This window comes from Argopecten irradians, chromosome 5 (genome assembly GCF_041381155.1).
Source record: "Argopecten irradians isolate NY chromosome 5, Ai_NY, whole genome shotgun sequence".
Lineage (NCBI taxonomy): Eukaryota > Metazoa > Mollusca > Bivalvia > Pectinida > Pectinidae > Argopecten > Argopecten irradians.
Window position 1 is genome coordinate 4,310,298 of NC_091138.1, and position 13,645 is coordinate 4,323,942.

The following is a 13,645-nucleotide window of genomic DNA, read 5'->3' on the forward strand; positions in this document are numbered from 1 at the left end:
CTATATAGCGTTATCTTATGTGGTCATATATATCCTATCAATAATGTATCACACCACCCTAACAACATCATAACCGTGGAGAGCGTGTCAGCGAATGGACACATCAGTATCATAATGGGCTCATACAAAAATCACAAGGCAATTTTATCATTGACTGGAAATTTTTTTTACTAATACAACTTATTCTTCATTTTGTACAGGTAATTATAATCAAATGCGAAGCTTATGCTTTATGTGCGTAATTCAATTCTACAGATTTACTCAAATTAAAATTATGAAATAGAATTTATGAAAATACAATTGAAAAAAAAAATTCAACTATTATGTATGTATCATGATACAATATTTACTTTCAAGATTCAAGTTTCACGTTTCTTTATTCTGCGGGACTTACGGCCTATAGGCAAAACATACATACATGCAATATGTTCATTTGTATATGTAGATATATATAGCATGCAAATAATGTCTATACATTCACATATTTTGGTAAAGGCTATTCGATTTTGTTTTTTTTTGTATATAAATATATTGATGTACTTTAATTTTGTGTTAATACATAATTTTTATCGTTTGGTAATGTTTATATAATATAAATCAATCGTCATGACATTGTACAATTAAGGGAAATAGGGATTATTCATCCATACTGTACACGATCTCCGATATTTTTCATAGAAATAATATTTGAAGAATATGGCTACTCTAGTATGCGTATTCAGACGAGAAAATAAATATCCTTTTGGAGTACAAAAAATTTATACTACTCTAACACAATGTTGCCCCCATAAGCACAGTGAGCTTGTGGGTTTTGTAACATAACATATTCAGATATATAATGGGAAGATTTAAGTTGTCATTAAACATGAATTTGTTTTTTTCAAAAGTTAAAGTGCTGTGTATATTACACTTTAACATTGCAGGTTAAGTGCAGTACAGATGTTGGTTCGGTATGTATTTAATATATGGTATATATTCTTTCAAACTTACTTAAGTCCTGTGATATATATAAAATCAACATTGTATCATGTAACTTTTCACTAGTAACACCGAAGTTTTTGACACGGCGTTATTGGTAATCGACTGATATAGCGGCGGATCAGTATCTTTGTTAAGAGCCCATCGATACTCGTGAAACTGCAAAAGAACACGAACTCTGAAGGAGCGAGCGGTTTCTGTTTTAATGACGACATCCATATTATATATCAAGGTTAAATTCGTGCCGTGTTGTAATATCAGGCTGGTGCCCAAGGCAATAATGAAAACAGAAGATGTATTGAAAAGTATTTAAGTTTACCCCCATATTGCGAACGGAATAATAGAATCATACATGGGTCTATGAAGACAGGGATATCTCAACCCGAGTGAAAGATTTCGGCCGTCAACCCTCGGCAAGAGTGAAAGATTTCGGCCGGTCAACCCGAGGCTTGCCGAGGGTTGACGGCCAAAATCTTTCACGAGGGTTGAGATATCCCTGTCCACTTCACAGACCCATGTTTGATTCTTTTTCTCCCACACTTAGAAGAAAAAATGATGAAACTCCACTTGGTTTCCAGCTTTTTCATCGCGCTATTATCACAGGAACGTCGTTATGCGTCAAAATTGATGACGTCATCTACAATGCACGCCGCGGTTACGCCGCATGTATTGATGACGTCACGTTATTGTCTAGCGCGTGTGAGCTGTCTTACATCCCCCTGTGTAAGATAGAGATATATTTTCCCTAGCAACCACGGGATATCCCTGTGAAGTATGTCTATAATATCAACATGTTTTCGTTTGTAATGCCTTGCTTTTTGGTTCTTGTTACAAGATGTGCTGTAGACACAATAATTCATGATAGCGAATACATAACATGATATTTGTATCAATATTTTAGGTTCTTTCGGCGAAGGCGAAAATATTGATTAACCTATTGCAGTATGAAGACAGAGAACAAAAGCACTGTGATAGATGGTTTGGCAGCAAAACTAGATGCGACATCTATATGAAAGTTTGTTCAAAAAAGTGCGTATTCATTATACCTCCATTAATAACGCCAGGAAGGAATACAACATCCAAAAATTTAAATTTCTGAAATAAAAACTAAATTAACTTCATTGTGTAAAATAGAATTTATAGAATAAAGCTTCAACATTTTAACTTTCAGATAGATATAGATTACAATATGTTTACGCAAACTCACACAATAAATATGCTAGCAAAAGATATTGAGAATAATGCTTGTAATTTAATTCAGATAACTCACTCAGCTACTAATTAGGCATAGATATCCGTGATTTTACTTACTTTTACAATAAAACAAATGAGTTATGGCGCCGTGATATCTTATCCAATAATTCTGTTAGGCCAATGACTGTGGGCTGCTTTTAAAATTCCCCGCGAAACCGTTTTATATATATGACGTCATAATACTTGACGTAACAAATCTTGCGGTCTATCTAAAAGTAACCTCAAGAGATCTAACCAATAGAAATGATTGTAACATATGAAACTAAAATTATTTCATAATGTATGAAATAAGGCGTATATGCATATCCACAAGTATTGTCTGTTGTTTCAAGAATGTGTACGAAAGGAAACAAGAACGGAAGGGTAGACGATACCATTGGATTTTTGTTTAAAGATCAACCAAGGACACAACAGTACAACAACCCTTCAAATTGGTACCTGCCCACGCTGGAGTGGGGTAAGATACTCTCCTTTGTTTTTAGTTAATATTTGGAAATACTTGGAAATTAAGAATCTGGTAAATATTGGGAAATTGAGAATCTGGTAAATACTGGGAAATCAAGATTTCTGGTAAATACTGGGAAATTAAGAACTGGTATATACCGGGAAATTAAAATTCTGGTAAATACTGGGAAATTAAGATTCCGTGTATAGTGGGAAATAGAACGAATATACGTACCCGGCCTACTATACCTTTCGGCCGGGTACGAATTGGTCCCTATGTGTCTTAGTGGAGCACTGCCTCCCAAAATCACTCGGGCATAGTTTTCTATACTTTTTTGTAGGTTTCCAATTATTTTATGCGTATACATGCATTTACATATAATTTTTGTCCAAAACAAGCATAACAACCATTCTTAATATTTACCGTACCGCTCACAAGACGTCAAATTCACAATTTGTGGACTTGCTGTATAGATTCTCTTCAGAAAGACCTTCATATGTATTATGTATAAAAATAATGCCTCGATGAGAATTCGATATTTTATGTGGTTGAGTTTTATTGCCTAGTAGGTAAGCGATATCAAACAAGTACGATAAAAATGCAAACAAAACGTTTTATAATGGTTTGCATAATCATTACTTTGCTCCATTAGCAGTAATAGGCACCAATTGTTAGCTCTAAAGACGACAACATTTTCTGTCAAAAAGTCTTTTGAGCTACAATGTTGCAGCTAAGTGGGAAATTGAAATTCTGGTAAATACTGGGAAATTAAGATTCTGATAAATGCTGAGAAATTAAGATTCTGGTATAATACAGGAAAATTAAGATCCTGCATAATAGTGGAGAAAATTAGATTCTTGTTAATAAGGAAATTAGGAATAACTACATAATTGATATTTCAAAAGCTGAGATAATGGTTACTTTGAAAATGCACTGAAAAGGGAATGAGGGATATAAGAACACATTTTTGGCAGGAAATGATACTAGTATTCATAAACGTGTAGAAGTAAATCAATTAGGTTTTTGTCGTTATTTGCTATTTCCTTCACAAAAAAACTCTTTCGTTTCCAAAACAAAAACAAAACAATGTTTATGTTCTTTACGAACAAATGCCATGTTAAGCAATAATGGAGTTATGTGACCTGTTTCTACACCAATAAAACATTATATTCAAAATAATGACAATGTCAGAATCAGGGCGATGTGACCTATATTTTAACTTAAACATACATTCAAGATAACGTTTTGGCTAGGCTCTCTCTACATCACTATGAAACACTTTAGCTTTATACTTGCTAAAATATGGATTTTAATTCTCTGAGTTGTCTTGCTGCATATATTACATGTGAAACACCAATGCAATAAATCTAACTAAATTATGCAAATACATTAATAATAAGATGAAAAAAAGGGAAAGTGTAAAATGCACTGAACACTTGTACGAATTAGAATTACACGGAAGTGGATGTGTCGCCTGCACAGCATTACACAAATAGTTATTTACAGTTGAAAATATTGTTAATAATTAGGTGAAGTTATCAAGTCCCATAACTCTTGCAAATTTATGGATTTTGACCAGTATCAAACCACTCCGAGATCTCTTTAATATAAAGCAATATACCGGTTGAAATTGGACAATAAATATTACAGTTATCGAGCGGAAACCATGGATTTATCTGTTTTGACGATTATAAAGTCCCGTAACTCTTGCAAATTGCATTATTATCAAAGATTTTAGAAAAACATGTGGACTCTACCCTTCTATGATTTTTTTAAAACAAAATTCAACCTTATTGTTGAAAATCAGTCTGGATTTAGGAGTAAACATTCATGTCAAAACTGCTCTTACAGCATTATCTAATAGATGGTATGAGGAAATTGATAAAGGAAACCTCATTGGTGTTATGTATATTGATTTTAGAAAGGCTTTCGACCTTGTTAACCACAACATATTACTAAAGAAATTGAAAATATACGGTTGTTCAAACAGTACTACCAAGTTTTTTACATCGTACCTGTCCAATCGTTTTCAGGACTGTATGTTTTAAATCATCGCTTAGCGACCCGTGTGAAATTTTAACTGGCGTACCACAGGTTCAATTATTGGTTTCCCTGATGTTTTTATTATATGTAAACGATATGCCTCTCCATTGTAAACAATGTGAAGTTTTTATGTATACTGATGACACATCCATGCAAGTAGCAGACAAGAAAACTGATGTTATTGAGTCTTGTCTACAATCTGACTTCGTAAATGTTAAAAGTTGGTGTGAAACCAACAAAATGGTCATTAACACTGTAAAAACTAAAGTTATGTTAATAGGAAGTAAACAGAACAAACAAAGGGTTTCAAATGAGATTAATATATTATGTGATGTATCTGACAACAACAGTAAGTTAGAAAATGTCAAACATGAAAAATTACTTGGTGTTTGCATTGATGATACACCCTTACTTGGGATAAACATTTTTTCCAAAAGTAAGTAAGTTACACTGCATTAATTTTGCTGGGAACACTTAAAAAAATCGTTCTGATTTCAGAACAATTGGAATTATGAAGAAACCTCTTACAGTATTTTTATTATTATTATTATATATAATGTAAGTTAATTAAATATTGACGGAAAATGATCATTATCGAGTTCATTTGAGGCCACATTGATATAAAGCAATATACCAAATTTGGTTTGGAAATTGGACAATAAATACTCAAGTTATCGCACGGAAACCGTTTCCCGGACGCCGACGCCAACATAGCGATACCTAAATGTCGCCCTTGAGTTGCAGACGACACAATAAAATTGTGATCAAGACCTCTGTGGGTCAAACAAAATGACATTTTATAAACCTAATGCTACTCAACGGCTCTCTTTTCACTTCATGAACAAGGAATCGAATTTGACCTAAGACGAGTGTATGAAATGAAAATATTCAATATAGATATTTGGGGCAAAATGACATGTAATACATTGGTACACATAAACGTGTAGAAATATAAACCAAATATGCTTTTGAAAATTTAACAGATTTACGTTTTTTCTTTCACAAGAGCTTTTACTTTTCCAAATGTTATAACAAATATAACCAGGCACCATAATACGGTTATCCTTGAGAAAATACCGCCCATTTTCAATGATGAGTGGTCCTGTGTGATCAGGTGAAAATGATAAGAAAAAGTGAAATACAATTATATTTAGCAATATACCTCGAGTGAAATTAAAACACAAAAATACACACAAAAACTCCTTTCAGACTAACAGGTTTGCTTCCTTAAATATAGACTATTTAATCTTAGTAAACAATGTTTGTGTAATTTACATGTTAGTTCTGAAAAGATCCAATGTGTCTTTGTTGGGAGATTATGGAGTATTAGTTCAATGGTTTGGCGAAAGTGTTGCTTATGTAAACAATATTTAGATATTAGAATTAGAGATGTTTATTTAACGTATGTATATTTCTGTTCAAAATAATCAATAGTTCTGTATTACGAAAACTCATTCTTAGATGCAAAGCCAAATTAAAGAAAGATGAAATATCAAATGTTTATTTACAATTCTATTGAATTGATAGCAGTGATATATCTCCGACACCTCTCAACCATTAATTATTTTGTGTCGCGTTCTTTGATTTATCAATTGTATTATTCAATAGGGAATAAATTGGACGTCATTATTATTTCAGACTGATGTTTTCTAAAGTAAGCAAGTGAGATTTGGCCTGCCCTGTTCCTACGGCCCCAGATACTTGTTCTACCTTATTGTTAGATGTTGCACAAAGGACACAGTATCATCCACTCACACTGCTGCAAGTGTATAACGGACAACAAAAGTAATTTGTCATTTGGGTAAAAAAAAAAAAAATAAAAAAAAAAAAAAATTAAGTTTTATTCAATAATATATACTTACTCGTCATTTGACAATTATCTTTCAGTTTAGCTAACAAACCTAATTACATTTGTCGACTGTAGTTATCGATGCATCTGTTTGTTAAAGCAGAACATATAATGATGAATCATAGAATAGTACTGTGTTTAAAGGGACAAGTTGTTTTCCTGTCAAACAGAACTCAGGATTAGAATTAGAGAGAATTAAATTTTGGAATTATTATTGTAAAATAAAAATAAAACATTTCACATATACCTGTGGCAGTAAGTCTGAATGTCATGAAGAACTCTTTTTTTTTATATATGCATATTCTATCATTATAAAGTACTTAATACAGATTATATATTTCAAACATGTTCTCGTAGAAATCGAAATAAGGCTTGTCTCGCTCGTTCTTGGATATTTTAGTCATCTTCCGTAACTTGAAAAGAGTATAGAGATAACGCGATTAAATGTTATGTTCTCTGTTGTATCTGTACTTGTTTTGATCCTGAATTGATGAATATGTCTAAATGGCCATTAGTCTATTTGAAGACTGTAGATATGTTATTGACTGTCAATGTGTCTTTAGAGGTTTTTGATAGTAAAAAATTGCCACATTCTCAGAGTGTAATGCATTTAAAGTCCACTGTATAATTGTGGATACGTCATTATTTTCACGGGAGTTACTGGAGTAAACCTACTGTGTGATACTCAAATATTGAACGAACTGTAAACCTATCCCCTGTATCCATGGCACTGGGTACAGATCGGAATTAATGGTGATATAGCTGTAGCTGTGATTACGGGATTGTACAGGTATACAAAATTGGAGAAACAAATATCAACAGACTGTCTGTCTAACTCTTGTATCCATGGCAACTGTTACTGAACGGAATAAATGGATACAGTTGTAGTGTGTGAATGTTGGACTATACAGGTAGACAATTTGTCGAAACAACAGTGCCTACGACCATCTACAACAACATCAACTCCAACAACAGAGCCTAACGTCATCTACAACAACCAACATCAGAGCTCTCATACTATAACACAACAACTTACATCAATCTTCAATCAACTCCAACAACAGTACAATGCCCTACTACATCTACAACAACAACTCCAACAAACAGTACCTACGTCATTTATTCACAACAACTCCAAAACAACAGAGCCTACGTCATACAACAAACCATCTCCTTCAACAGTGCCTACGGTCATCTACCTAACAACAACTCCAACAACAGAGCCTACGTCATCTACAACAACAACTCCAACAACAGAGCCTACGTCATCTACAACAACAACTCCAACGAACAGAGCCTACGTCATCTACAACAAGAACTACGCCTACAACAAACACGGCCTCGACTTCGAACGTCTACAACAATCTCCTACAACAGATGCCTATCTTCATCTATACAACAACAACTCCAAAAACACCGAGCCTACCGTCATCTACAACAACCAACATCCAACAACAGAGTACCTATCTTCTTACAATCAAACAACAACAACTCCAACAACAGCAGAGCCTACCTTCAATCTACAACAACTCAAATCCAATACAGACATCTAGACAACAAACTCCTAACATCAGAGCCTACGTCATCTACAACAACGACATACAAGCTCCAACTACAGATTACCAACGTCATCTACAACAACAACTGCCAACAGAGCCAGCTCATTCTATCAACAAACTCCAACTCAGAGCCTACGTCTTCTACAACAATGACATCAACTGCAACTGCAAACAACAGTGCCTACATCATCTGAAGTATACTACGCAAAATACAGCGCGTCATTTTTCTAAGTCTTCTTTCTAACCACAACAATCTACAGTAACGACAACGGCACAATAGCCTACGTCATATAAAACAACATCTACTCAACAACAACCTCAATGGCACCTACTTCATTAAAAACAATTTCTACTCACAACAACAACGACGGCCTACTTCATCTAAAGCAATATCTACTAAAACGACGACACCTACGTTATCTAACACAATATCTACTAAAAACAGATGTGACACCAACGTCATCTAAAGCAATATCTGGCCAATCACCAACAATGCCTTTATCATCTAAAATGATATTTATGTCATCATCGACGGCGCAACCATCTCCATCAATTCCACAAGTGACTGGTGAGTGTCCATCATCGATATTTGTCTAACGCGCATAGTTTCGTTTTTCACATTTTTGGTAATTAACATCAACAATATTTTAAAGAAGAATATTAATGATGTTCCTCGATTGAAACAGGACCATCTTCTACATGGCTGTCTCCTATAAACCACCAGGTTGATGCCTCTTCATCCACTGAATCACCTGCTGGCACCATTCCTACGTCTATCATACCAGGTGTGTACTGATCGCGAAACGTTTTCTTTAGCTTTGTCTAGTGCCAGTTATAGAAAACGAGGACCTATCAATGGCTCTTTAGAATATTACATAAACGTCGTAGTGTAGCGTCGTAATTCTATATTTGCATATTACAAAATTATCTGCCCTTGCTAGTGTATTGATTGTGACGTTTCTGAGAAAACGACGTGAATTGCGCTCCACAAATTAATGACGTAACAATCGTTACCTACCCGCAATGGAGCTAACTCTGTAATATGCAAAGACGGAATTGTCATAGTAATATGACTGAAGGCAAGGCCTTAAAGGGCGCAGCCAGATGTTTCAGTAAACCATTAATTATGCAATGTTTAAAAAGTCCGATTTATGAAATAATGGAGCCGAATTTTCTGTTTATTTTTTATTGATATATTCATACTCTGTTCCTTGCCCCCAAACCCCTATTTGAGAAGGAAATCCACATTTTATTTCCGTAACAGATATTCCGTTTTTAGTCAGGCTGATTATATTGGAAATGAAAGTGATCTATCACTTGAACGCGTGCAATCAAAGAGCAATAGCACCGAGCTTGTGCGGGATGAAGATTATGTTTTTTTGGATCATAAAAGTGTTTGAAACGCTTGATTATATAAGATGAGCTGACTTCAAAGCATTGCATTCACGCTGATGGGATTTTTTACAGTGGGTAAACAATGGCGGCCGCAAACTGAAACTGGCAGTGTGTTGGATCGAATATGAAAGATTGTGTGTTTTTTTCTAATATTTTCATGTGTGTGTTACCTTAGAAATGCTTCGCTACTTCGTGCCCTACGAAGGGCTGCGCCCTTATAACTTACTTCTTTCTCTTTTACCAGCTTAGATACCACCATTAGTGTGTACCATCCATTTTGATAAGTTTAAATTTCTCTTCAATGTCATGAGTAGTGTACTATCATTGTTAGAAGAGAAAATAGACTGCATTTTTAAATTCATGACGGATACGTTTTCGAATTCCATTACCATATTCAACTGTCAATTTCCAATGGTATGTTTCTGTGTCATTTGGAAGCACTGTTATTTTTAATCCCACTACGTTGTCCTGACAGTGTCCGTATCCATGACCTCTGTTAGTGTGGAGGTTGTCGGAGACATTTCCGGAGAGACAGTTACAGTGCGAGACCACGTGCTATCAGCTTCTCAGACTGCCCAACGCTTCCTCATTGACAGTATTAACACAGCTAATCAAAATCAGCGATAGGTAATAAGATTTTTTCTGGTATAGGCTCAATAATTCCTATGTTCCATAAGCTATCCTAAAAATACCAAAATACATTCATGTGTATTTTAGCTTTCTCATACAAACTGCCGGTAACAAGGAAAATCGGGAAAGACAAAAAAAAAAAAAAACCAAAAAGCTAAAAAAAAACGGCAAAAGAAAAACAAAATTTAAATATGGTTTATACATTGTAAACACATAATGCATAGTTTTAAGACAGTTAAAATCAACAATAATGTTTATTTAAAAAAAATATCTGTTCGTCCATATTGACTTAGTTCAGGAATATTATTTTCTTTTTCCAGGGAAAGCGTAACAAATATGACGTAACAAATATGGACGATATAGTCATCAGGTCAAAATATCCATCAGTTTCTGAAGCAGAATTAACTAAAACCTTCCATAAGGTATTGACCTCCCAACAGTTTAAACAGTACGAGCGACCCATACCCTCAGACTCGCCATCAGCTATTACGAAGGTGAGTTCTGTGGCTAAACTCTGCTTTACTTGGAATCACTCCGCCTCTGGTCTCTACACAGAGTGCAGTTTTATTTCCCTAACTTTAAAACTATCATCATGAGATTTTATTTCAGTTTCATTTATTATGCAATATGCATGCATTATGAATAGTAATACACGTTAAACGCTCTCCATATGATAATAATTATTTTTCAAAAGTAAGTGATATGAAGATAATTAACAAATATTTCCATAACCTATTTGTAAAGCTGATAGATTAACGCCATATTTAAATATGTGTGTTCACAAATCATCAAACAAAATTGGTATTATTAGCAGTAAGAAGCATGTCACGCAGACTCATACACCTGGCAACTATGCTAACTGTTGCAATTTTGTACGATTATGTCTATGCCAATCGTTACAATTTTGAAATGTATAAGCAACATTTTGTTACAAGCATGTATTATTTTTTAAATGTTTGTTTATTTGATTTATTTCTAAATGAACTACATATTTAAATGTGTTTTATACATTAATGAACGCACCTGATGTTTCAGAGCTGGGTGGGTAACCACGTGTCTCTAGTGGTGATGATTGCGGTAGTAGTAACAGTACTCCTCCTCATCATTATCATCGGCTCTGTCTACATACACAAAAGGTAAACATTCAAAATCATCACACTGTTGGCTTTGTAAAGGTAAACACAAATCATCACAAAATGGCTCTGTAAAATCACAAATCATTGGCTTTGTACAGGTGTCGGAGAAAACTAAATATTTCAAATATAGACTATGTAGATTTAAAGTACTTATCAAAATGAGGTAAAGAATACGTTTCAAATCCACATTTCACCAATAGAGCATTACATCAAGACGTTTGGGGATGATAATCTTTATATGTTCTGTTCGTTGTTTCTAGTCTATTGGACAGTGGTGTGTAATGTAACGTCTGCGGATATTTCTAACAATCTTATAATATTGTGCGGCATAAGGATGTATGGTTTATTAGACTTATCTTTTTATTTAATTAGTGGCGCATCGTACCGATGTTATATCAAACTATTCTCATCTGTGTGCTTAGTATGGAATTAGGATTTTCTACATCGAATTTATAAGATTTATCTTTTCTTATCAATACGTTAACACGGAGTGTTGTTGATATCATTGTACCACTGCTTTGTTATTGTTGTAGGCAAGCGATAAGAAATACTAAAACGTCCTACATAGACGAAGGTACGTCTCTGGACATGTCTTCAGATACAGAGGAAAAAATAAAAGTCTTTGAAAATCCAGTTTACGCAGATTTGGACTGCTAGTGGATGGATATAAGTAAAACAATGCCGCCAGACCTGCTATTTTACTTGGTTGCTAGAGTTATACACAGTGACTCTAGTAAACAGTGTCGGGTTAATGGTGTGGATATTTTCATTGGTTCAGGTAGATATCAAAACCCACCCAAGATAGTAAGGCTAGAATATCATACCAGTGCGAGATGTGCGGGCTATTCAACCCATATTACCAGAATATTTGTTCCAATTGGTCTATTTATTTGCTCATATATGCTTTGACGCTCCAGTGATATCCTATATTTGAAGGCAATACTCAATATGATTTTATTTTTTGTTCAACTTTGAATTGATCTCTACATCTGTGTAATCAAGTTTATAATTGGTAGAGTTAATTAAGTCCGTACGACTTTAAAAGATACATTATTACCAAGAGCATAATAGTTAACGAGAGACTATCGTGAAAGTGCATGAATGTATATAACAAAGTATGTGTTTACTTTCATGAACGTTTGTATATTACACAGCTTGTGTATTACTTTTATTTATTTGTTTATATTTACACTTGCTAGGCTTGGTCACTATACGCTAATACTAGCCGATTTTGTTTACCATAACTGCATGGTAACATTGAACTTTGAACTTGCGTAAGGAAATGTTCTGTGCAACGTAAAAGGACTACTTTTTTTAAAAGAAACACATGGCTTTGTTTACATTTTGACGAAACATTACGTGTATATTGTTGTTTTTCATAGAATTTTGGAAAAATGTAAACAATATATACATGTTTTATATTTATATATGATTCAAACAATTTTTAAATTAACAATTGTATAAAGAAACGGGAAAATATCCCGACCGGGGCGACGTGCTTTCATTTTTGTTAAAAATGATGGGTGTCAAATGTAAACATTACCTCTGTGCCTATGTTCGTCCTACGATCGAGCCTTTGGGGTGGACGGGTGTGAGACCCTCTGATAGAGGTCAGTTATAAACATATCCTCTTGTCTTTGCTCTTTGAGTATTTAATCATGTGTATTATAAAACATGCACCGCTAATAATCCACGTGTTGACAGTTCCGCGTCACCACAAATACATTGTATCCATCGAACACAAGTGAATTTGTTTCATCTATCGATGGCGATATGGATCTAAACGTAGATTATATAATCACATGGCTCCCAAGGATGTAATATCGTCAAGTCAGACGACATCTCAAACACATTGAGCTACTTGAAAATCGGTGTTTTCACAACTTCCGCAAACTAAAGTGTGTAAGCGTGCGTCAGCTTCGCCTCGCTGCACAATAACGGTCACCGAGTTCACACATGTGCCGCCGTGTACAAATTCTTTATGTTATTACGCTATATATTAACTTTTAGCAAAATTGAATATATATTTAAAGTTCTGATCTGATTAAATAAAATTATCTCTGAAATTTACTTTGTTTGTCATGTTTATTTTACACTAAAATATTGAACTTTTTTGTCGTCGCGGATGAATAATTCTACCTTACGTGAAGCGTCATCATTCGCTGTTCAATTGAGTAAGCTCCTCCCACTTTTGACCGACTTTTATTGAATAATTACGTCACTTTCAAATGACGATTTTATTGCAAAAAATATAAATAAAAAGTCGTGTGAGTGTAAATATAGGGATTGGATTTCGTTTTTATGTTAACCATGCTTGTATGGAGCAATTCCTCTAAGAATATATTCAATATGGGGC

General features: G+C 34.2%; 1 protein-coding gene and 3 long non-coding RNA genes across 4 annotated transcripts; all 4 read left to right on the forward strand.

Moving 5' to 3' along the window:
* Window positions 1–58: 58 nt before the first annotated feature.
* On the forward strand, window positions 59–2,689 carry LOC138322692 (uncharacterized). The gene is made up of 4 exons (XR_011208460.1): window positions 59–200; window positions 924–950; window positions 1,880–2,007; window positions 2,565–2,689. It is a non-coding gene; the product is annotated as an uncharacterized lncRNA (long non-coding RNA).
* A 4,752-nt stretch (window positions 2,690–7,441) lies between these two features.
* Window positions 7,442–8,122, forward strand: LOC138324207 (uncharacterized protein DDB_G0286175-like). The gene has a single exon (XM_069269289.1). It carries the CDS (start codon window positions 7,442–7,444, stop codon window positions 8,120–8,122), a length of 681 nt encoding a protein of 226 aa, XP_069125390.1.
* A 658-nt stretch (window positions 8,123–8,780) lies between these two features.
* Window positions 8,781–10,495, forward strand: LOC138322691 (uncharacterized). The gene is made up of 3 exons (XR_011208459.1): window positions 8,781–8,913; window positions 9,999–10,150; window positions 10,474–10,495. It is a non-coding gene; the product is annotated as an uncharacterized lncRNA (long non-coding RNA).
* A 17-nt stretch (window positions 10,496–10,512) lies between these two features.
* On the forward strand, window positions 10,513–13,355 carry LOC138322690 (uncharacterized). The gene is made up of 3 exons (XR_011208458.1): window positions 10,513–10,647; window positions 11,189–11,289; window positions 11,823–13,355. It is a non-coding gene; the product is annotated as an uncharacterized lncRNA (long non-coding RNA).
* Window positions 13,356–13,645: the final 290 nt, after the last annotated feature.